General features: G+C 40.1%; 1 protein-coding gene across 1 annotated transcript in view; it reads left to right on the top strand.

Moving 5' to 3' along the window:
- Nucleotides 1–25147, top strand: part of MEGF8 (multiple EGF like domains 8) — a 1779602-nt gene that overhangs the window by 117827 nt on the left and 1636628 nt on the right. Inside the window, exons 7-8 of the mRNA XM_044079419.1 lie at nucleotides 15683–15805; nucleotides 21860–22017. Of these exons, the coding sequence (XP_043935354.1) occupies nucleotides 15683–15805; nucleotides 21860–22017 (281 nt within the window). The remainder of the gene's footprint in view (nucleotides 1–15682; nucleotides 15806–21859; nucleotides 22018–25147) is intronic.

The raw sequence follows: 25147 nt of genomic DNA, 5'->3' as shown, positions 1-25147 counted from the left end.
GGTAATAACAGAGATAAACAATTTGTCTGATTTTGTAAGAATCGTTGTAGCAGGAGCTTTCCTACTTGCAGGTCTTCAGTATGCTGCCTGCATCCCTGCTAATGTTTACTTCCAGCTGTCTTCCTTTGAGTATAATGATAGAATAGCTAGGTTTGCTGCAGGACATCCGTTTTAGGCTGATTGATTGTCTCCTTGAAATCTTTAGGCTGGCGTGAACTCAGACAATGCATGAACATGCTGCATTTGAAATTAAACAACTCCATTTTTCATCTCCTGAATAAATGCCCTGCAGTTAAGCCCTGCTTGAGTGGTATAATGTATTCCCATTTGCAGCCTTCTTTTTGGCGCATGTCTTGCAAAAACCTGAACATCATTTTAGGGAAACCATGTTTTCTGTGATAGTTATTTCATAGTTCACAGATTTTCCACTGTCACTTTGTAAGATTCCTTTCACATTCATCTGTCAGAATGCCCTGTGTAATCAATTCTTCCTGTAGTTGGATCCATAGTTGCATCATTTGAAGCATACTTGGTGTCTTACTGTGACTTGGTTACTTCTTGGTCACATGGTGTAACTTGCTTAAAATGTTTATAAAGTATTCTGCTCTTGTTTGTCATTTGGCTTAAGTTTCATTAATAAGTTAATTGTCTGTTCCAAGGACTGATTTCACTTGGTACTTTTGTGTAGCCATCCATCCACAACCCCTTTTTCCCAATTTTGCATATTATGTAGTCATATTCTTGTATTATTCTGTTTTATAGTGATTTTGTTATGGAGCTTTAGTCCTAAGGCCTTTAATCAAATTTGATTATGTCCCAGACGGAGTTCCTCATGAAGAAATTAAGCAAACTCCACCTCTCAAATGTATGTATCCTACTTCTGTCGTTTTTGCATTACATTGTATAAGACTGCAAATCTTTCCTAATACTTCAGTCCTTGTACACACTGTTTTGGTTTGTTTTTTGTTTATTTTATTTTTCAGTTTTTGAAGTTAGGTGAACTGGATCACTGAGGCTCAATTTTATAGCAACCTGGTTGCATAAAATTAAAGTAGTGTAATAAAATGAAAGTACAGATAGTAAAATTAGTACTGAATGATGTGGTAGTTGGGTAGTGTATTACCAATGTATTAAAATACAGTAGTACAACAGCTAGCATAACATAATTGTAAAGATGCATGAATATGCTATGCTGATATTATTAGCACTGCTCAGTAATGAAATGTTTGAAGTGAAACTATCAGTAAGGAGCCATAATGAAGGAGGTTATAAAGAACAGAGTGATTTATACAGAGACTGGTACAAGGCACTTACTTAAAACTGATTACATACAGCTTATACAGTTCATGGTAGCACGCTCAGACAGTATCCTGTAAAGGTGAATATCATAGGAGTAATGAGGTAGAGGGACAGTTTGAGAGGTGAAGAGTATGGCATTTAGGTTCTGATGCTATTGCATTTGTGTTCAGATTGATGTTGTAGATAGAATTGCAGATGTTTAGAGAACACAGGAGGAATAGAGAGAAGACATGGGATGCTAGGATGGGGGTTCAGCTGAAGGGATCTAAATATGAGAACTCCATGTCGGAACAAATCACATAGTTGACTGGGTTAATAAGGGTGGGAGCAGAGCCATCACAACATCTAAGAGACCAGGAGAATTGTTTTACAATGATAGATTGGGCCTTGCACCTTTCCATAATAAGGGCTTTATAATTGAGTGTGCCAGTGGGAAGAGTGATTCCAAGTATGGTAGGCCCGTTCTGCCTGTTGTGTTTCACTGTAATGACATTGCTTTCTGCTTCCACTCACAATGAAATGACAGATGCGGTCAGGTGGTGTTTGACGTTTTCAGAGTATTTTAGACTGAGGTGGAGCCAGTGATGGTAAAGGAGCATCCCCTAAGAGAATTTCTTGACCAATGGCTGCTCTACCTAGCTTTGTAAAGGATTTTTGGAGTATTATGGCATCTGTAGAGCAGGGATTTAACTTTAGACTCTTCACTGGTCTTTGCTAGAGTAATAGTCAGATGCCAAAGTATTTTATATGTTTATCAATTTCAGTGGTGGTATTATGGTAACCAGTAGATAATTTTCAACATCTCTAGATACTCTGTCCTTGATGTGCAGTTTTCTGTTCTATTGGACCTCGCCACTTCCCTTTGTTTCAGTTTGTAACCCTGTATTTTCTTCCACTTTCATGTCTGGCCTCCCATATTGTTGTCATTTGCTTCCTCTTGCCAAAGTGCATGCATTTGATTTTTATCAGAGCTTTGATTTTGTTTGTTTGTAGCTGCACCTGGTCTTATTGGAAACAAAACTTCATTCACCCTTGACTGAGACAACAATAATGGTATTTGGTGAGAGCAAGCAATTTGTTTCTTTCCTAAGTGCTTTTCCCATCCATACCCGACCATCATTCCCCCACCCCACTAATCTTTCACCCATTTGTGTCTGTTTTATAGGATTGGGGGGTGTTTAAGTAGATACAGAAAATGGTCCTTCTACTGTATCTTTCCTTCATCAGGAACAAGAAAAATTCAGCACAAGTAGCCCAATGAAGTGCAGCACACAGGTTTATTCAGAGTTAGCATACCATTCGTGCATCTGAAGAAGTTTGCGTTAGACGAAAACATACTTGTGGATGTAAGCATTTATGCTTTCATCTTCATGGTGTGCTGACTCTGAATAAGCCTGTGTGCTGCACTTCATTGTGCTACTTGTGCTGAATTTTTCTTGTTTTTGGTCTCACTATACAGCACTTGCTTCCATTTGCCTTGGATTTCCTTCATCAGGACTTCTGGATAATGAATACTCTAATCTCAGTAGGTTCAGGGTCTTGCTTCACATCTTCCCAGATTTTGGCTTTTAATGTTTAAGGCAGAACTCGTATTGTTGCCCAGGCTTGGAATAGCCTAGCAGCCCCTTTTCCTAAAATCCATGGTATCCATGATGCACAACTCAAGGCATTTATGTTGTAACTGCAGCTGATGTATGCCTTCATCAGGATGAGGGTCTACGGTGTCTTGCCCCTGTGCCTGTGTACTTTTGTATCTGCACCAGTGAAAGCTACCTTGCTTGGTAGTGTTGAGCATACATTTCAGATTTTTTGTAGTGGTGCATGTTGTAAACCTCTTCCTCTGATCAGTGTCGGTTTCACAGAGGATCATACCGCCTCCTCACATGTTGGTTCACTGAGTATTGGATGCTCACTCAACCTTTTCTTACTCATGCTTCGTCAGCTAGCATGCTAATTGGTATTAGATTGTTTGGGTTGCAGTCAGGGCTTTAGTCCTGTACTCTGCAGAACTGGCCTGTCTTGTTTTCCAGCTCTGATACCCCCCCCCCCCCCCCAGTTACTGACTTTTTTCTAAAAATTTCCCTCCGCTACCAGGCTTGACCTCTACACACTATTTCCTGTCCACATCTTCAACTTGGGTCCATCACAAAGCCTTAAAATTTCACCATCAGCAGGTGGCTGTTAGGTGCACAATGTCAGTGGGGGGCACCCTTCGTGCATCTCTTTGGTGATTTTGTTTTGTAATTGGGTAAAGCTAGACTGGTATGAAATTTGCTTTGAGATTCCATGAGTTACAAATCTAAAATAGAATCAGCATCCTGGAAACCAAAGAGCATTGCCTCTCTCTGTGGTTTAAAGGATGAAGCCATGACTGTGATCCAGATGACCAAGTATGATTCATAGATGTGCCACAGGAGTAGTCATCGGGGGTGGGGGTTGAAAGGCTTGTGTTAGTTTGCTTGTTGTCCCAAGGGGAATGGTCAGGGATCTGCTTGTTCCAATACCAAGAGTGGTCAGCACTCCATTCGGCTAAAAATGCAATAAATGTTTATTGAATACACTGGAAGTAAAAGAGGAAACCAGTTTCGGTCTCGGCCTTCGTCAGTGCTAATACATTATGACTTCTAAATAGCAGTGCTATAAAAAGTATCCCATAGAGGTAAACCTGCCTCCTTAAACTACCAATCACTCAATCATAATAATTCATTTAAACCTGGAGAAAACAAAGCATCCAGCTTCACAATTCAAACCCGTCCCCTTCTGGTTAATATTTGTTGCCAACCCAGTTTGTTGACACTATGATGACAAATCCTGTCACTAGCTGTAAATCAACAACAAGCAGTAGGATGTTTAATAACATGTTTATATAGAGTATTTGGAGCATTTGCAATTTTAATATTACCACGGTATTCAAAAATGTGTTTTAAGTTGTCTTAATGTTTTTCCCACATAAGATGCCAAACATCCCCAAATAGCCAGATAAATTACTCATTTTGAAGAAGAAATAAAACACCTAATGACAAAAACATGAACAGTATTGGCAGAAGAGAACTATTTAGTTTTCATAACTACCTTACAAGCAGAACAGTGTCCACGAGGAAAACACCCAATCAACCATGTGCCATCAACTGTTCTTTGTTGACCAGATGAATCATCTTGCATCAGTTTTTTGTAATGATTTAACTTATTGCCAATATTCAATTCTATATTATAACTTCGAAGATTGAAAGTGAACGCTCTTTAATCGACCCCTTAAAATCGAAAGCACTCAATCCCGAACACATGGAACAGCGATTTTTTCCCCCAGGGAAAAAATTGCTGCTCTGCAAAAAAAAAAAAATCCAAACACAAAATAAAGTGGGGAGCTTCGCTGATCTCTTACTTAAAATTAGTAGATAAATAAGCCTATTTAACAACTTGCGTGTTATATCCCTTAACCTGAGAATATTGACCCAAATCATGAGCATAATGTTCTAAATCAGTTGGAGAAGAACATATCCTTTTGATTCTCAGGAATTGTGACTTGGGGATTTTTTAATGATATGTGGAGGATGACAACTGCATACATCTAACATTGAATTGCAGTGAAATTCCTTCTGAAAAATAGACGTTTGTAAAGTCCCATCAGAATCTTATTTGACCAATGCATCCAAAAAGGTTATTTGGTTAAGATCATAATTAATACTAAACTGTAATCCCCACTTGTTATTTAAATATTGAGCAAAGTCCTGCAAATAAACCAAATCAGATTTTCAAACCATCTAACAATCATCTAAATTTCTATGCCAAATGTCCATAACATCAAATATAAATTGACTGTCATACGTCAGTTGCTCCTCCAGATATCCCATAAGTCAGCATAAATGGGAGCAAAAGAAGTTCCTGTAGCAGTACCTTTGAGCTGTAAAAAAAAATTTTCGTTAAAACATGATGTTCATCGTGTTTCACTGTTGCAGTCATGACTGTAGTGTTCTCCCCTGCCGGCAGGCAGTCCTAGGTCGGCCAGAATCCCAAAGTCTGGGTCTGGCGTCGGCTGTTCAGCCATGCTCCCTGACATCAAAGCGCCAGGAGTACAAAGCTGACAGCCGACGCCATGTTCCTCAGTCTTTCTTGCCGTGCGGTGATAGCAGTTCGCAAGTGCCGGTCGGCTGACTCCTGACAATCTTTTCTGAACAAACTTCAGTCCGAAGACTTTCTTCTCCTACTCTAAGCTAAGTACCCCGTTGGGGAAACTTTTTTCTTGCTCCAGTCCGATGTCAGAAAAAGTTAATAATTGTATTTCATGTGGGAAGCAAATACCTCATAAGGATTTTCATTCTTACTGTATTCCTTGCTTAGGCCCTGACCACGACGTAGCTAGTTGTCGGTTTTGTGCTAGATTCAATCAACGTACAATTAAACGAAGGTACGATTTTGCATTTCATTACTTCGGTAGGCGTTTTAATTACAAAATGTCGTCGGATACGGTTCTGGCTACCAGAGTTCACAAACGACGCAAGGACAAAGACGGGCCTCCGAGGTCCAAATCTGATGATATCGTTCAAGTAGAGCCAGCTTCAGGTTCGGCCGTCGTCAGTGAGGCGATTTTGCAGCCCCAGTCATCGGCCATTTCGGAACCGATGGCCGAAACGGACTCCCACGAGGAGCCAACTAGGCCTTTGAATATTTCTGCTGCAGGACCTTCGGACAATGCTCCTTCGGATGGGTCCGGAGTCGCTGTGCAGGTACCGGCTTCCGAAGGGGTTTTCAGGCCTACTCAGCTTCTAATAAAGGCAAAGCCAAAGACAAAGGCAAAGACTCCTACTAAATCAAAGACTGCAACACAGGCCTCTTCTGATCCGGCTCCCAAATCACAGAAACAGTTACTTAAGATGGCGGAGGACTTACTTACTATGATCAGGGGTTCACGTCCCCCTCCAGATAAAAGGCCAAGGCAGGAAGTTTATTATGATTCCTCTGATCAGGCTTCTGTTTCTTCAGTTTCTTCTTCTGACCAGGAATATTCTTTCCCTCCTTATGAGGATTCTGATGCTGAGGAGTCCATACCTTCACCTTCTCCCCCTGAGGATTTCTCTTTTGGGGAAACTTTGCATGAAATGAGGGAACATTTCCACTGGGAAGGACAGGAGTATTCGGAATCTAAGAAAAGACTAAGGGATTTTCTTCTTCTTCCCCAACATAGACCCCTGGCTATTCCTCCTATTTTGGATATTGTGGATGATGCTTTTTCGGAGGCTAACTTAACCCCTGACTCCTTTCCTCCTGCTCCTGTTAAGCCTGATAGATATTACAGGGTTCCTGATTCCCACCAGTTTTTATACAAGAATCCTACTGCTGACCCTGAAACTATTTCTCAGGGTCCTAAGAGAGTTAAGGCCACTTCTGCTAAAAAACCCATTCTCACTGAGAAGGATTCCAGATCTTTAGATAGATGGGGCAAAAAAGTGTACACTTCTGCTACTTTATCTATTAGGGCTTTAAACTGTCAGTTTCATATGCTGAAATACCAGCAATTTCTCCTGTCTGTTTTAAAACAGAAGCTAACTTCCATTTCCGCGTGTGCAGATGATAAGGAATTACATGACTTAATGCATGCCACTGAACAAGTTGGGAAGCATGGTTTACACTGTGGATTTGATGCCTTGGAGGCTTCTTGTAGGGCTGCTGCCTCGGGCACAGTAATTAGAAGGCATGCATGGTTAAAGGAACAAAATTTGCCAGATCAAGTAAAAGCTAAATTATTGGATGCTCCTGTTCAGCATAATGTTTTGTTTGGATCTAAAGCTGAAGAGGTGATTAAAAAGATGGAGGACAAGGCAAAATCCATGCAAACAGTTAAAGATTTCTTACAAGTACTGCCACCCAGATTTAGTAGGATTTGGCCTACAAAAAATTGGTCCTTTCCCACTTCAGACAGGCCTCAGAGGGGTAGATACAGATGCTCACGAGGAAGGCCTCAAACACAAGCCTCTTATAGACCAAGACAGTGGACTGCTTCCACCCCTAGGGGAGGAGAGGACAGGTTGCAAACTCATAGGAAACAGACTCAATGACTCCCTCTCTTGGGCTGCAGGAACTTCTTGCCTGGAAGCCCCTCTCGGAGGAAAACTTTCTCTTTTTCACCTAAATTGGACTCATATAACCCAAGACAAGTGGGTTCTGGATGTGGTTTCAAGAGGTTACAAATTCCATTTTCATACCCTACCAAGGCCAAGCGGATGGCCAGATCTTCCAAAACATCAATGGACAGAGGCCTTAAACCAGGTGGAAGCTCTTTTGGCTATGAAAGCCATAGAACTAGTTCCACTTTCAGAGATGGGACAAGGCTTTTACTCAAGGCTCTTTCTAGTCCCCAGGAAGCAAAATTCATGGAGACCCATTCTGGATCTGTCAGTCTTGAACACCTTTCTAGAGATACCAAAATTCAAGATGCTAACTCTACAGCAGCTACTTCCAATGCTGACCAAAAATGCATGGATGGTAACTTTGGATTTAAAGGAGGCATATTTACACATTCCCATCAGGCAGGAACGCAGAAAATACCTCAGGTTCAAGGCCAGATCGAGGCACTTTCAATTCTCTGCGCTGCCCTTTGGATTGTCTACTGCGCGCAGGGTCTTCACCAAATGCCTGGCTCCAGTAGTAGCTTATTGCAGACTCAAGGGAATTCAAATTTACCCTTATCTGGACGACTGTCTTATTCAGGCAGAGAGCAAGGAGGTCTTACTCCAGCATCTACAGTTTGTTCAGAATCTTCTCAAATTTCTGGGATTCACTGTAAACATAAAAAAGTCAAATTTGACACCCTCACAACAGATAATTTTTCTGGGCGCTTCTCTAAACACAACAACCCAGATGGCATTTCTGACGCACGAAAAACAGTTAACAGCTGGCTTCAACTTTCAAAACCTTGGCAACTTTAACTCAGCTATCTGCAAGGAGATTCCTGCAGGCTTTGGGTTACATGGCCTCCTGCATCCTTCTCGTACCATATGCGAGACTACATATGAGGAAAATACAGTGGTACCTAAAAAGTGTATGGTCTCAGCATTGCCACAGTTTAGACATACTGATCTCCGTCCTGCCTTGTCTTCAAAAGGAATTCCTTTGGTGGTCCAAGGCATGTACTCTAAACAAAGGAAAACCCTTCTGTCTGCCTCCGGCCACTCAGATACTAACCACGGATGCCTCAGATTATGCATGGGGAGCCCATTTTCAGAGCAATTGTCTGCAGGGTCTTTGGACAAAGGATCAAAAGCACCTGTGTATCAATTTAAAGGAAATGTTAGCCGTTCAGAAAGCTCTATTGGCCTTCAGGAATCTTCTACAACCAGGACAACTACTGATACAGACAGACAGCACCACAGTTATGTGGTACATAAACAAGCAAGGGGGATCTCATTCCTACCCCCTTTACAGACTAGCCATGGATCTATGGAACACAGCTCTTGCTTGCAATCTGGACCGTCAAGCTCAGTTTCTACCAGGGAAGCAAAACTTCCTGGCAGACAGTCTGAGCAGAAACCTTTCGGACCCACACGAGTGGATGCTGGACACCGAAATATTCAGGATGATAACAGCAGTCTGGGGATGTCCTCACATAAACCTCTTTGCATCCCACCTCAATCATCAACTACAGATTTTTTAAACCAGGACTTTCCACGAACAAGCTTGGAAAGTGGATGCACTATCATTCAGTTGGAGAAACCTATCGGGATATGCCTTTCCGCCTCTTCCTCTTCTTCCACGGGTATTATTAAAGATCAAACAGGACAAGCCCAAGATGATAATACTGCTGGCCCCAAATTGGCCTCGACAGTTTTGGTACCCAACTCTGAAAAACCTATGTCTGGAGCCCCCTTGGGTTTTACCACAGACTCTGAACCTTCTGTCCCAGCACCAGGGTCAGGTTCTACACTCCCATGTCAGAACTCTCAGCCTGGTGGCCTGGTTAATCCAGGGTCTTTGATTCATTCTCTCCTGCCCAAGCAGGTTATGGATGTCATTTTAGAAGCCAGACGTCCTAGCACTAGAAAATCTTATGCAGGAAAATGGAAAAGATTTTGCTCCTGGATGCAGGCTCAGGATTCTGATCCTCTTCTTCCTAACATTCCTTTGATTTTACTTTACCTGACAGATCTCTTACATAAGGGTCTATCTTTCTCTTCCATTAAGATACATGCCTCTGCTATTTCCGCTCATTATAATACAGATCCTCCAATCTTTTCCCACCAGCTCATGAGACAGTTTCTCAGAGGAGCTAAGAACTTAAGACCTCCTAGATCTCCTCCCATTCCTGCTTGGGATCTCAACTATGTTCTGGAAAAGCTCACCTTACCTCCTTTTGAGCCTGCTGCCTCTTCTGACATTAAGTTTTTATCTTGGAAAACAGCCATCCTGTTAGCACTGACCTCTGCCAGGAGAGTTTCAGAGTTACAAGCTCTTATGGCTGTGGAACCTTATATTATTTTTCATCAAGACAGGGTGTCTTTAAGGACTAATCCTACTTTCATGCCTAAGGTGGTTTCTAAAGTGGCTTTAAATCAAATTATTCACTTACCAACTTTTTTCCCCACTCCTCAAAATAAAGGGGAAAGGATCTTACATTCCTTGGATGTACACAGACAACTACGTTTTTACCTGGACAGAACCAAGGACATCAGAAAATCAGAGCAATTGTTTGTTTCTTATGCTTCAAGTTCCCAAGGCAAAGCCATTTCAAAACAGACCATTTCTAAATGGATTGCTCATGGAATCAGATTTTGTTATTCACACCATGGAAAACAAATCCCAGGGAGTATACGGACTCATTCCACCAGAGCTGCTGCCACTTCAGCTGCTTTCATCAGGGGAGTTCCTACCAAAGACATTTTGGAAGCTGCAACTTGGAGTTCAGTGCATACCTTTTCAAAGCACTACAATCTACCTCTCTACTCTAAGTCTAGGGCAGGCTTTGCTTCTGCAGTCTTGCAGGGCCTTTTAGCCGCCCCTTCTTCTTTATGACCACCTCCCTTTCATTCTGCTTTGGGATTCTACCCTACAGTCATGACTGCAACAGTGAAACACGATGAACATAGTACAGTTGTGTACACTTAATGTAGATGTTCGAGTGTCTTCACTGTTGCAGTCTGGGTTTCCCTCCCTCCTGTCCCCTCTTATTTTTACTTTTGTGTGGTTCCTTCTTTCACCATTCTTCTGAGGTGTATTTGCAAAGGATATGGGGCCTTACTCATTTTGGCACTCCTGACATCTGGGGCAAGAAAAACTGGAGAACATGGCGTCGGCTGTCAGCTTTGTACTCCTGGCGCTCTGATGTCAGGGAGCATGGCTGAACAGCCGACGCCGGACCCAGACTTTGGGATTCTGGCCGACCTAGGACTGCCTGCCGACAGGGGAGAACCCTACAGTCATGACTGCAACAGTGAAGACACTCTAACATCTACATTTATGGTAAGTGTACACAACTGTACTTTCTGCCAAACATACCAAAAAGGTATTAAAACCAGGACTGTGTAACCAATATTGTAATGCCATGAGCCCACCCAATGTGGGATGTTGGTATATAAAGCTATAACATCAAGGGTACACATGTACCAATTCAATTCTGTGTCTTGTAAAATATTAAGAAACTGAGTGGTATCTTGTATCCTGTGTCTTGCCTTGTAGAGTTTCATATGTACTTTATCCAACTGGTGGGAGGCTGTATATATGTGTATATTTCCTTATGAGATGCATGCTTTTCCAGTGGAATTGCTGTCGCCATGGTTTATAAAGACAATCTTCATAGGTCAGCAGTTCACCCAGCATTGCTTTCATTTTTTGAGTCAGAAAGGAAGCATACCATCTGAACCCTGCAACTGAGGTACCTCTTCTTTCTGTATATGTTTATTTCATTTATTTTGTTTACATTTGATTACTGGGAAGGTCCGACTGGGTAGGTACCCAATTTCAGCAGAGGCCCAGGGAGAAAAGCTCCAAAGTATTAAAAAAACATTAGAGGACAGTAATTTTACAGTCTTCAAAAATAATACAAAAGCATCTACAGTTTAAATAATTGTACCAAATCAGACATAATGTGAATACATTGGTTAAGACTAGATTTAACTTGTATGACAATGATTTAATATTTGGATAAATTTAAGACAGTTTAGAGAAATTAAAAGTAAGTTAGTATAATACAAACAGGAATTGCAATATGAAGTAGGATGAAAAAAAAAACAGGGTTTTGGCATATTTAGATAGTCGGGAGAAAAATCGATTGAACTAAGGAGTTGAGTGAAGAAGGGTGACTAAGGAGGTGTAAACTATGAGTAGGTAGATGTTTGTTTATATTTATGGATATGGTTTATCTTGGGGTTAAGCAAGAACAGAGACTGATTTTGGATACAAAGTCTTTCAGAATGGTTTTAAAGGACTGTAGTGAAGGTATTGACTTGATGGATAGAGGTAAGGAGTTCCAGGCCTTGGCAGCATGGTTTATGAGTACAGCCCAGGCCCAGCAGATTTGATAGGTTTGGGTATAGAAAGTAGGTTTTGGTGATTAGATCATAGTGATACATGGGAACATAGTTGTATAGAATGGTATTTGGTGTTGGACAAGCAGATGAATGCTGGATAATTTTATAGGTAGTAAGAAGCCATGTGTTAGTTGATGGTGCATTTCTAACAAACCTAAACTTTTTAGGTTATATAGTGGTGGGTCCTAAAAGGTGTATTTACTGGAAATTTAGCCAGTTTATTATAGCATTGTTCAAGTTTTGCTTTTTGTAATGCCTCAAGGTTAGAAAGGATGGGTGAGCCATACAGTAGTGAGGGGAAGGAGGTAAGTAGTGTCAGGTGTAGTTTTAGTAGCGTTGGTGAGAAAGTATTTGGCTTTATAAGTGATCCCTAGTTTTTGCTGAGTTTTTTAATGCAGTTTTGCATTTGCATGTCAAATTTAACATGTTCATCCACTATCATCCCTAAAAAATTGATATGAGGAATGACTTGTATATTAAGAGAAAGGATTTTATTTATTTATTTCTTATGAAAGAGGGATTTGGGAAGGGAAGTACTTTTTTTTTGGGGGGGGGGGTTTGAGCACGAGTTGTGAGTTAGTCATGTTTAAGTTTCTGTTAAAGCTTCCTGAGTAATTTTTTTTAGAGATATGCCTGGTTGCCTGATGTGCGTATGAATGCAGTCACCTGTGTATTGTATTGGGGAGGCCTGTTGTGTGAATGCTTGGACGGTGTTGCTGAGAATGTTAAAGAGGAGGGGTCTAAAGCTAGAGCCTTGTGGTGACTAGGAGGTATGGAGAGAAGTAGGGTGCAGTTTCACGATTGGTACCTACTGGACAGGTGGCTTTTAAACCAAAGAAGGGTAAACAGAGGTAGACTTAGTGAGGACATTTGAACCAAAAGTTTGCTGTGACAAACAAGTCTTTAGCTGAGTCTAAAAATAATGAGGGGACTAGTTTGACATTATTTCTAGCTTTGACGGTATCTATAAAGGCTAGAAATGCATTGTTGGTACTTTGGGAGGGACAGGAGCCATGTTGTGTGGGAGATGGGACTTCTTCCTATAGGAGGTAGTTCAGTCATTGTTTCTGAATACATTTTTCAAGTGTTTTGCAGGGGAGGATAAGGTTCTATAGGTCTAAAGTTGGTGATGTCTGTTGAATTTCCTACTTTGTGTAGAGGGATAATGTGTGCTTTTTTTCCCCAGGGAGAGGGAATGTGGGATTCCTGAATCTTATTTATTTTACATTTGTTTACTGGGAAAATCCGACTGGGCATGTTGCCGTTTTTCAGCAGAGGCCCGGGGAGAAAAGCTCAATTGTTAGTACAATTATTGTTAGTAAAATTTTTATATTACATTGCAGGAAAGACCGAAACAAAAATTAATACAGGTAACGATAGCAAAAAAAGCAGGTATGATTGGTACATTGTAAAGTTAAGTCCATTACACTGGTTACATAAAATCTGAAAGCCATTTCTTGTTATTGCATAAAGTAAACGTACATCAAATCAGAACAACAAGAGGCTGGAGAAGCTTTAACTAGCTAGTCAAATGAAGTGACAAAAAAGTGCAAACATCAGAGACTGAAATGAAGAAACGGCTGGCTGAGCATGAGACTTCTCAAAAAGGGCTGTTTAAAAAAATAGTACAGTTAGTAGACAGTACACGCACAGAAAACCTGAGGTTTAGTAATGTACATGACAAACTGGAAGGAACAGACTACATTAATTTTATGAAAGTAAAAATAAGCAACTGGACTGATGCTTTACACCAGGATTTGTTAACTGGAGATGGCACGTTGCGTGTATGCTTCAAATCTCGCCATGAGAAAGCAGCCAAAACCTACAATATTAAAGATGCAATCATACCAGTTGAAAGAATTGCTACTGTGAAAAACTGTGGCAGAATGGAAAAGTATTAAAAATTGGGAACAGCGAGAGTTGATGGAAATGATTTACTGTACACCAGGCAGGAGAGAAGCATGTTTATCTCCGCAATGAGGGAATGTCAAGAGACCGGTATGAGAATCCAGCTGTTGTATCAAATTATCTTCAAAATATTTTTTTCTGGAGGAGTATGGACATTTTTTGACGGCAAAACTGATTAAGGAGGAAATAAAAAAAAAAAAAAAAAAGAAAACTTAGAGTGAGCCAACAAGCAGAATAGGATAGTGTTTCTCATTCTTCTGAGAGTAACAAAGCCTAGAAAGAGACAGAGAGAGAGACTTTGCCAGTGAAACCCTTTTCCATTGTTCCAAAGGAAAATGCTTGAGCGGTAAAATAACAGGTGATGATACTGACCTATTCATAAGGATTGAGACAGAATAGGAAAGTTGCATAGGCCGCAGGAACTTTAAACCTGTTCACCTGTCACCAAACATAGATGTGTTACTGTCCCATGCTGATACCGCTGTTCTTTTAGTAAGTGATGAAGTGAAGTAATTTATTTCTCTGATGCATAGTAATGTTCATCATAAATCACTACTGGAGTATCATTAGCTATATTGGTTAATCCTGGCTGTATATCGGATGGCCAGTCCTCCATAGTCTGTATTTCCTTCCATATATGTGCCCAGACTGCTGTGGCTTGAGCTCTGAGGGGAGAAAATAGCCTAGCTGCCAAAACCCTTCAGTACTTTCTTGCCTTCTTGGAGAGTGCTTCTCCTGGATGTAATATGATTGATGCTTGGCTATTTCTTCCAATTTCTTGGCAGATAATTCCTCATTAGGGAATTCCTTCCACACATTTCTTTTTGTGTAAGATTGATGCTGGGGCTTTCTAAGCATACCAGCATTTGTGTGCTGTTTTTACTGTGCTGTTTAGACTCTCACAGGACCACAGTCTGTTTTTGTATTTTTTGCAGGTACTTCTTGAATTTTTTTGTGACAAAAGTGTACTATTGGTGTTTTTACTTTTATCTTTTATTGGGACTACAGTAAACTCTCAATTAACCGGCACCCATGGGACTTGGTAGATGCTGGATAACTGTAGTTTCTGGTTGCTTGAGAGTTGCTATTAAAATAGGTCTGACTATTACTGTACCCTTTACTATTAGTTTGGTTTGACTTGGTTGGGGAGAGATGGAATTTATTCCTGTCTTACTTTTTAAAAGTCTAAAACTCTTAAAAATGTAAGGTAAGTTTCTGTGGGGGGAAAACAGAAAGGGCAACACATGAAAATTGTTCTGTATTTCTTCGATATTTATTTTGCTGGTTGCTTGAGTTCCAGTTAACTGAGAGTTTACTGTAGTATATATTTTGGGAAGTGTAAGTTCTGATAGCATGAACACTTTAATTACAACTTACCTTCTGACATGCTCTTCCAGTTGCACTTACCAGTAGAACAGACTTCTTTCTTTTTTTTGCAGGAATGTAGATTCACTTAAATGAAAAGAGAAAATTCCTTTGGTTTCTTCCACTGCTGTACCTAAGAAAAAGAATATGGCTAGGGAAACTTTGCATACACCTCAGATTGTCAAGTGCCTTAGCTGCTGGTGGATGACACACCAGTGGCCACAGGTCATTCTTCAGATGACTCAGTAGTTTCTCCCAAGATCCTCCGATGTATCCCTTTTGTCACCATAGACCACAGGCAAAATGTATTTATATTGTTAGCTAACGTGTTTATCTTGTTTATGTACTGAGTGTACCATATATTTTGTCTGTCCTTGCTATTTTGTCCAGGAAAATGACTGAAAAGGTCCTTGAACCAATTAATTTCCCCAGCTAACATACTCTAATTAATAATGAATACATTAAATTTGTAACATTTTAACATGTATTAGCTTCACTGTCAGAATTAGAAATTTAAGGATATCATCTTTTTGTTTTTCTGTGCCTACACATGATTTTTACAGAAGAGTTTAATTGTTTCACATTCCTTATAGGTGGAAATATTCACATTCACTACCAGGAGGAGAAGTGTTACGATGAGGAAATTTTCTTTTACCACCTTGGCTGCCATCAGTGGGTGTCTAGTGAAGAATTGAATGTTATACAGATTCGGGATGGTAAGGGACCATGCTCTATGATTCACATTTAATTAATTATCTTTAAAATATACAGACCGGATGAACTTGATTAACGTGAGTGTGCATAATAAACTAATTTTACTGGAAAAATTGTTTAGACCAGTCAGGATTTAGTGTTTCTATCGTTGGCAGGGTAGGAAAGAATCATTCATACCAGAGGCAAAAGGGGGGACGTATTTTTGAGGATTTGATGTTACAGACCTCAGAAGATAAGAATTTAGTATAAAATAAGCAAGTCTTTAATTCTGATTATTTAATCATCAGTATTCTCATATTATTTAAAAAGCAGTAATGTTGGCTGAAAATAAGTCACTTCTGAGACAGGGACAGCAATCAGATACCAAAACCTACTGCCCATCTAACTGTTTTGACAGGCATAGATAAAGTGGTTGTATAGCGAAGCCTTCAACATGATCCTTAATACTGAATTACTTGTTTGTTTACATAAATTTTATCTTTACTTGGGGTTTTTCCTTTTTTTACACTGACACTCTGGTCTTGTTTTGGCTTTTTCATTGATGTTACTTTTAGAACAACAAAGGCCTTCCACTCTCAGCAGTTTTGTAGGGATGGTTTTGCTTTTTTTTCCTTCTAAACAAATGAATAAAAAATACCAAGAGACTGCCAAATTTTTTGTTAATTTCAACCCTTTCACTACATTTTCACCCATTGTATTCAAAGAAATTGGTAACATTCATATTCCAGTAAGCCTGGCATTTTGACATGTAAGGAAGGAGCCCCAGCTGTGACCCAGGTGATCAGGGTTCATTTAACATCACTGATACTGGAGGATCCAGACAGGGAAGGTAGGAGAGGTGAAAGGGAATGGTCCAAATGCCTCTCCCAGGGGATGGAGAGGATTGCACTCACTTGAGGGGAGTACATTGCCAAGTGCAGTCTCCCTGGTGTTGACTGAAAAAAACATAGCTCATGCTTTGGGAGGTGAAGCAGGGCTTCTTGGACCATCACTTGCAGAAGTCAGGAGGCATCATCTGCCATTGGCCTGTTGCATGCCCATACTCTGTGCTTCACTCGTTTAGCATGAAGAGCTAGGGTATAAAACAGAAAAGCCCTTTAACAGCCCCTGACGGCTGCCTGAATGATTGCCCCTTCCGTTTGACTGTTGACCAAGTGATGGGGAACAAATGGGATATTTAGCTGGGAGGGGACTGATAATAGACAGAAAGCAGGCAAAGAGAGCAAGAAAATGTAAATAAGATGTACTGCACATGACTGACTAACTGGTTCAGTACAGTTTTCTTTTTAGTGGACTACATCAATTTTTCACAATGCATATTCATCTGGAAAAATATTCATGCAGAATGAATAGATAGTGAAGGACATCTAGTGATACATATCTATACCCCTTTTAAAGTTAAGAAGTGAAAAGGGAAGAGGAGGAAGAGTAGTCTGAATAAATTGCTAAATATTTCAGCCATCTAGTGAATTAGCAGTTAAATATTGAAAATGTTTTCACATTAATTCAGTTGCACTTCTTGTAGAGTTAATGTTTCATATATTAGGATATACCATGTTCCTTTTCTGATTGGCAGTAAGGAAGGACACTTTGCTTCTGCCCCCACGGGCTGGCTGTTACATTCTAAGCACTTTAGTAATCATTCTTTATTATTTCATATAATCCAGTTCAGAGTTGCAGGGGAGCTAGAGCCAATTGTGGCACTTTTTGGGTAGAAAACTGTGAACTAATTCTGAATAGGACAGCAGCCATTGTAGGATGCACCCACACTCATGGGGCATGCACACATATGGGTTTAGAGGATTACCTGTTTGTCTTTTGGATGTGGGAAGAAACTAGAACACCAAGGAAAAACCTGTTTACACGTGGAGGATGTGCAGACCTCAGTCAGTAGGCATACCAGCAGAGGACTAAATTAGTAAAGGCAGGAAAACCAAGCATTGCATCCCTTGACTCATAGGTTTGGTACTAGGCTATTGGCCCTAGGGGCCTATACAAGCCTACCCATAACAATTGTCTGGCTATTTCTTCCCACAGTATTTACTTCCCTGGACCCCTGTCTAGCAGGGCGACTGATGTGATCCCCGGGGTGAATTTCCTATCTCCCATCCAATCATCAAGGTTCCTTTTGAAGAGGGCCAAAGAGGCACTCTGCTTGACATGCATGGGCAGTCTATTCCAGAGTCTGGGGAGTCTCTGGGTCAGGAACCTATCCCTCCAGCATGACTCCAACTTTAATGTCATGTATAAGTGAATCCAGTCTTGTCATTCTTATCATCCTTTTCAAGCTGGGGGTGGGGATAAAAATTAGGAAATACCTGCAAAAATATTGATCACATTACATCTTCTGAGATGCTGTGTGTAATCATTCTCATTTATAACCTTACTCTAAAGTCAGTGAAACACATCAGATGTTGCCTTTTGAGAAGTGCACATATATTTTAAGTCTTGCTTGTCTGTCAGTGGCAGAGAAATTATAAGATGGTGTATGAAAGCCTGATTTAAAAAAGTATTAGCAGACATAATTTTTCTGTGTAGTATAGAGTAGATTTCATTATATTCTACAAGTTATTCCCATCCAGATAATGGATTTCTGTATTCTACGTGGCAGTAAATGAAACTGAGGTTCTGGTTTGCACTGTCATGAGTCATTAGATACATGCAGCAGTGTATCTGATGTTTGTTGAATTCATTGTACCAAGTGGCGTTTATTGTAATATTTGTATTGCTTGGTGTAAGGGCCATGAGCACAAGTGGTAAGACATGATTTGCTGTAATTGTGCTAGTTTCTTTTTTTAATTTCCAGTGATTGGTAGTGTTAACTATTGCATTATGTCTTTGAAAGATATTGACCCTTTTGTCATAGGTTCATGGATAAGTACTAGGCTAGCTGCCCTTGTAGGCCATTTTAAGCCTAATCAATTCCCTTTTTGTTCTTGAAATAACTTATCCCAATTGGTTGTAGATTGGCCATACCCATCCCATGTCTGTTAATTGTGTATTACCCCTAATAAGAATAACTGGGATCATACCATAATAATTTGAGGGGACCCATGCATGGGATAAAGCATTAAGAACTGCCTCTGTCCATTAGTAGTTCAGGGGGCAGTCCTGGAAGGGAAACAGAAAATTTACCCCATAGATCTAAGTTGTGCTTGAAAATTGACAGGTATGAACTTTGTTTTATGTGGATGGGGAGTCTGTTCCATGGCAGTGGTATTCCCTGCAAAATATACCTGTCCCTCCAAACCATTTTGCTGATGTTGCAGAAGAGGTTTAGATCCCTAGACTGAGTATTTCTGATGCCATTTGACTTGCCGATGTGCAGTAAATCCATCAGTAATGGGTTGGAGGATGCCTTGTATGCCAGACTCAGGTCACCTCTTAGCAGTCTGTAGGATACCGAGTACAGTGACAGGGTCCTTTTAGTAAGGTATCTTTGGGGGCATTCCAGTTGTTGCATGTGTCTGGACAGATAATGCCAAAGTTGACATATTTAATGATTGACATAATGTGGGCTGAGTAAAGGGGGGCAATGACATCCCTAGATGTAACTACAGTCCCTTTGTTTATAAGTTGTGCAATATAGAAGGACTGAGTTGTAACAATAGAGACATGTTTGACAAAAGTTAGGTCACTGTCCATATAAGTTCCAAATAGCTGGGTCAACTCTTAGGGGCGTGTTGTCAGTGTAGTAGTTCCCTGGGGAAGATGACCTCCCAAAGCATACAGTAATGCATTCTATGGCATTAGTTTCAGACTGTGATTTTGACACCAGTTTGTTTGTTTATTTATTTATTTATTTATTTATTGGAGTCAAACCGTCCTGCAGGATGGCTAAGTCATTTGAGGATTCAGTGACTGCTCTTGGCTTGCAGTCCTCTGCAAACTTAGTCAGCCATAGCCTTTTGGTATTGGCTTTTACTTCAGAAAAGTAGTTGCCAAACAGGAGAGGTCCTAGCACAAAACCCAGGGGGGGGGCTCCACTGGTGACTGGTCTTTCTATGGAGGTAACTTCCCCTATTATATGCGTCCTATCTGTGAACCAGTTGGCTGTACAGTGGGTGACATAGGGGTTTATTCCAATTTTATTTAGCTTTTCTGTTATGGCTAACTGGGGAATTGTGCCATAAGCTTTGGCCAGGTTGCAGATATGTGGTATGTACTGTTTTGCCTTCATCCACTGCTTTGGTGACCTTTTCAAAAAAAATCCTTCAAGGTGAGTAAGCATGATCTGCCCTTTAAACCAAACTGAGATGGGTCCAGTGTTTGGAGGTTCCTAGGTCCTGCTTGATTAATTCCATGATAAGTCTTTCCTTCGCTTTGCATATGAGGCTTGTCAGACTTGTGGGTCTGCAATTCCCTGTGTCTGTGGATTGTCTTCCCTTATGCAGGGAAATGACTATAGCTGTCCTCCATTCACTTGGTACAAAAACCTGTGTGAAGGCTGAGATTGAGCAGTGTGGTTAAGGAAGTGGCTAAATCTGGCTTCATGTTTTTTAACATACATCTGGGGATATTGTCAGGACCCATAGATACACAATTTTAAGCTTTTGATGGCGCTTCTATGACTTGGTCTTGTGTGATAGTTGGAGGTGAGACAGTTTCAAGTACATCTTGGACAAATGGAGGGGAGAGAAGGGGTAAAATTAGAGCTAAATTTATCTGCCAGTACGTTTGGTGTATCTTCATACTCCATATAGGTAACATAATTCACAATCAACTCAGTACATTGCTGCATTATGCTTTTGAAATTACAAACTTAACTAAAAATGCCTTCTAATTGTCTTTGGCTTGGGGTAGCTATTTTAGCCTCAAACTTGGCTTTGGTGGATTTTATGCTCCTGAATTGTTTATTTCAGTGACAATTGCTCTAACCTTCTGGGAATTGCTGTTTTTAATTTTGGTCAAAATTCTTTCCCTTTTTATTATAAAGCTTGTTGATGTTTTGGTTCCATCATGCGAGTATGTTTTCAGGGTTTACCCTGCACTTATTCCTACATGGTACAGCAGCATCTGTACAGCCATTTGCATGCTGTTACAGTGCGGTGGTGTACATTTCTGCATATTCAGTGGAGTTAAGAGTTTGGTGGGGATTTGAAGCTTGTCACTTTATCACTTAATTTGTCTTAAATTCCTAAAGACATATTGTCAGCATAATAAATCTATATGCTTTCATGATTTACTACTGAGTATTTGATAGGTAAAGCTTTCTGGCCTAGAATGTTAATGACTTTGAATAATAATAACCTTACTGGGCTTTGGAGGTTAAGTGGTGGTGTGATGTTTGAGGATAAATCTTATGGGATTTAAGAGTGGATTAGAGTGTGTGTGTATGTCTTTGTATTTAGATGTGTATATATTATATGTGTATATATATCCATATACGGGTCTATGTTAAAACATCGAAAGTGCAGTTCATTGAACTGCACTTTCACGAACTCACTTTAGCGAAAGTGAATAACATCGAACATGCACGTTCGCTAAAGTAAACAAAACAAAATTAAAAAATATACACAAAAAAAATGTAAAAATTATTATGCAGGGGGCAAGCCCCCTGCACCCCCCACCCCCCCTACTTTAATATTCTAACTCCGAGATCGCACTAGAGTGGGGAAAAGGGAATATTCCCTTATCCCCACTGTACCATGATCTCCACAAAAGATTTATTAGTTGTACATCAACAGAATATGTTGTTGTACAACTAACAAAACACGTGAACTGCATGTTTTTTCGTTTTTTACTTTGTTTTAGCGAAAGTGCATATTTGATGTTATGCACTTTTGCTAAAGTCAATTTGTCAAAGTGCAGTTCGATTAACTGTACTTTCGACATTCTGACAAGGACCCCCACATACACACACACACACACACACACACACACACACACACACACACACACACACACACTCACCATATTTATCTGTCTGTAATTTTTTTCAGACCAACATGAGATTTGAACTTGTATTATAAGCATTATGAGAATGGATTTGAATGCTATAAATCTTGATCCAGTGGTTCAACTTATTTTCATTGATATGTACATTTGTATTTCAGGTCAGGATGCAAAGTTTGTTCGTGGTCGTTACTCCCATGTGGCTGCAATTATGAATGGAAATGTGCTTTTAATTGCAGGAGGATACAGTGGTGTTTCTATGGGTGATCTGCTTGCCTACAAAGTGCCCATTTTTGTGTTTCAGGTTCCTGTACAGAATGTAAGTAGGAAATGGCACTTGTCTTGGGTTTTTACCTTTGTTAATGTTAAACTGCTACAGTGGCATGTGTAACTTAATGATCTATCCACAATTTAACTAGTGCTGAATATCTGTGTGATATTTCGCCATGCATTCTGTACAAAATCTAAAGATGTGAAACTTGATGTTAAAGGTAGTAAGAAGTGTATTCTTTAAAATGGTTGATATTCATCTTATTTACACTGTTGCTATATTATAGCATCACTTCCAGAACTTTGGATGTTCCCAGGATGAGCTGGACTCCTCTCCATACCAGAGCTGTCAGTGGCATTGAGTAGAAAGAGGAGAACAGCCAGTGCTATCTTAATTTCTTTTTGCCACAATCACAGCTTTTGGTAGGTGGATCAGTTAGTCTCATCTAGTTGAATTTTGCATCAATTAAGTACCTTTCTTGGAAACTAATTTTTTGTATTCATTGCATTTATTTGGTGATTAATTGCTTTAGTGGTAAATTTGAGCTTTCTTGTTTTTTAAATGTATTTCAGTTTTCTGCGTTTGATGTACTTGGGGAAAAATCACCAGTAAGTATGCCTGTGATTGACAGAGCCCACTAAAGGGCTTCCACCTTCATTGTCTGTTGGATTTTGCAGAGGAATATGTGGCCAGCTGCAACCACCATGATTCTGATGTCTAGGGAACCTAGTACTCCAGACATTAGGCTCAGTTAGACCCTTTTTCCAACATTAGGCTCAGTAGACCCTTTCTCCAACAAAATAGGGGAAAACAGTATCAGGAGTTGGTCTGTTCTTTGCAGTTGCATCCTACTCTTGACTATGATACTGATTGAAGAATCACTGTCAAACTCTATAGTGGGGAATGTGTCCTCTGGTTAGATCCTAAGTCTGATGAGAGAACATTTCAGATAAAGTTTAAGGACTGACTCCTAGAAGACGTACTTGGAACTGTTGAGTATTTATGACTGTTAAATGGATAAATTGTTCTTATGGTGAAAACCTTTTCATTCGCTAATTTCAGAATACTACAAAAAGTGTTCCCTAAGCTCTGAACAATTCTGTAGGTAGCAAACACTACAGCTGAACACTTTAATCAGAAAACAGCTTTTGAAATGGGCTGTTGGAGAGGGTAAATGCAGTCAACAGGACAGACATAAGGTCACCTCATTACCTCTCAGTAGCTTTAAAGGTGGTTACTAAGCATGCAGCCTTGGAGACAATTAAGGAGCCTAGCACAAATCCCTAGTTGTCCCAAAACTCTGTCAGTGTAAATGACTTTCTCAAAGTCCTGCAGTAGGCAAATGAGGGTGGAAAGATTCAAACTCTAAACCCTTGGAGCAGGAGCCAACATGTCGGAGCTTTAGTACTCTACACCAGAACTGAAGGCAGCTATTGTCACCACAGTGCTGCTGATGCTACAAAAAAGTATTTAATGTGAAAGGCAAGCAGCTATAATCTGTACCTGCACTCAGTGCTAGAGACCGTGTGTGAAGCACAGTCAACATCAGAGAAACAGATTAGTCGTACATAAACTGCTGTACAAAGATTTGATGTAAACACATGTACAGTCCCTGCAGTAACTACATATAATATCAGTGTGTGTGTGTGTGTGTGTGTCTTTCGGCTTTTCCTGGTTAGGGGTCGCCACAGCGGAACTCCGGTCCGCTAATGATTGGCAGTAGAGTTTTACGTGTTGGCTTGCCGGGCCTAACACGCAACCTTCAACGAAGAAACGCCCATTCGCGCATGTCGCCACACACAAGGCGCTCTAATTGAGAATCGAGCGGGCAACGTCTAACTGTGAGGCGACAATGCTACCGCAGCACCACTATCAGTAATATATATATATATATATATATATATATATATATATATATATACACATACATATATATATATACATATATATATATATATATATATATATATATATATATACACATACTTCTAGTGTAACACCCAGCTGTTCTGGCACACAACTAAAAATTCCTGTGTATGTTTCTTAAGCATGTGAAATGTTATCTTACCCTACACCTATGGCACACACCTGCTGCAATTACATCTCACCTGGCAAAATAAGACAACAAATGCAAGCAGTTGCATCGCCAGTACCATTTATGTAGAGTGCACCATTCAATATTATACAGTGACTGGCCATTAGCATTCAAAAACGAGCACACTGATTGGCCAGCCCAACCAGCATGCCCTTTGTAAATCCAAGAATATACCAACAGGAAAAAGTCTGGTCGCCCAGCCTTTTTCCCCATTAGTATTTCCTGTATTTTTTATTTTTTTTTAAATACAAAACGAAAACGGAAGACCTTTTATGTTCGGGAGATGGCACAGACAGAATTAAAAAGATAATCTGGTACATTTTGCAAAACTTAAAAACTTACCTGATTATCCTTTTATTTTGTCTGTCCCGACTCTCCCTAACATAAAAAGTCTCCCAGGTTGTTGTTGTTTTTTTTTTTTTTAATTGATTATAACAAAGAAGAAAAAACAATGGAAATCTTCCTTTCTCCGTTGCTACCTCTTCACAGCCCTGATGTACTGCATAAGTGTTGGAGCACAAGTCCCACACGCATGCGCAGTACATCAAAACAAGGCAGCAATATACCACCAGCCATGGAAGAACAGTAATCTCTGTTATGCAAAGACATTATTTAAGAAAAGTAAGTATTTTTAAATAATGTCATTGTGTAATGGCAATAACCGACTCCTTGGTTGTGGTGTATTGAAATTTACCCATGGTTGGCTTTATTTAATCACTCGGGCTTCACCCTTGTGATTAAACCACACCAACCGTGGGTAAATCTTCAATATACCACACCGACATCGTCTGTTATTGCTGTAGAACACAACCCATACTGTACAGATCTGGATGTATGAACCCATGACAGCGCATGCACTGTAATACTGGTAACCTGCACTTAATGGCACCCATCAAGTAGGATCCAGACAGTGAGCTGTTACAGTACTTGTGGAATGTACAGATTGCCTTGCAAACTCCTCCCTTCCTGTATCACCCCCACCATCAGCATTGTAGATGGAAAAATAGTTAACAGTATGAAATTTCAGGACATGCTAGAGTGAGTCCTAATACAATGGAGACTGAATTGGTGAAAAAAAGTACT

The sequence above is a fragment of the Protopterus annectens genome, chromosome 8.part0, assembly GCF_019279795.1.
Source record: "Protopterus annectens isolate FY-2018-M chromosome 8.part0, PAN1.0, whole genome shotgun sequence".
NCBI lineage: Eukaryota > Metazoa > Chordata > Ceratodontiformes > Protopteridae > Protopterus > Protopterus annectens.
The sequence above is the reverse complement of the archived record's forward strand: the minus strand, read 5'-3'. Positions and strand labels throughout refer to the sequence as shown.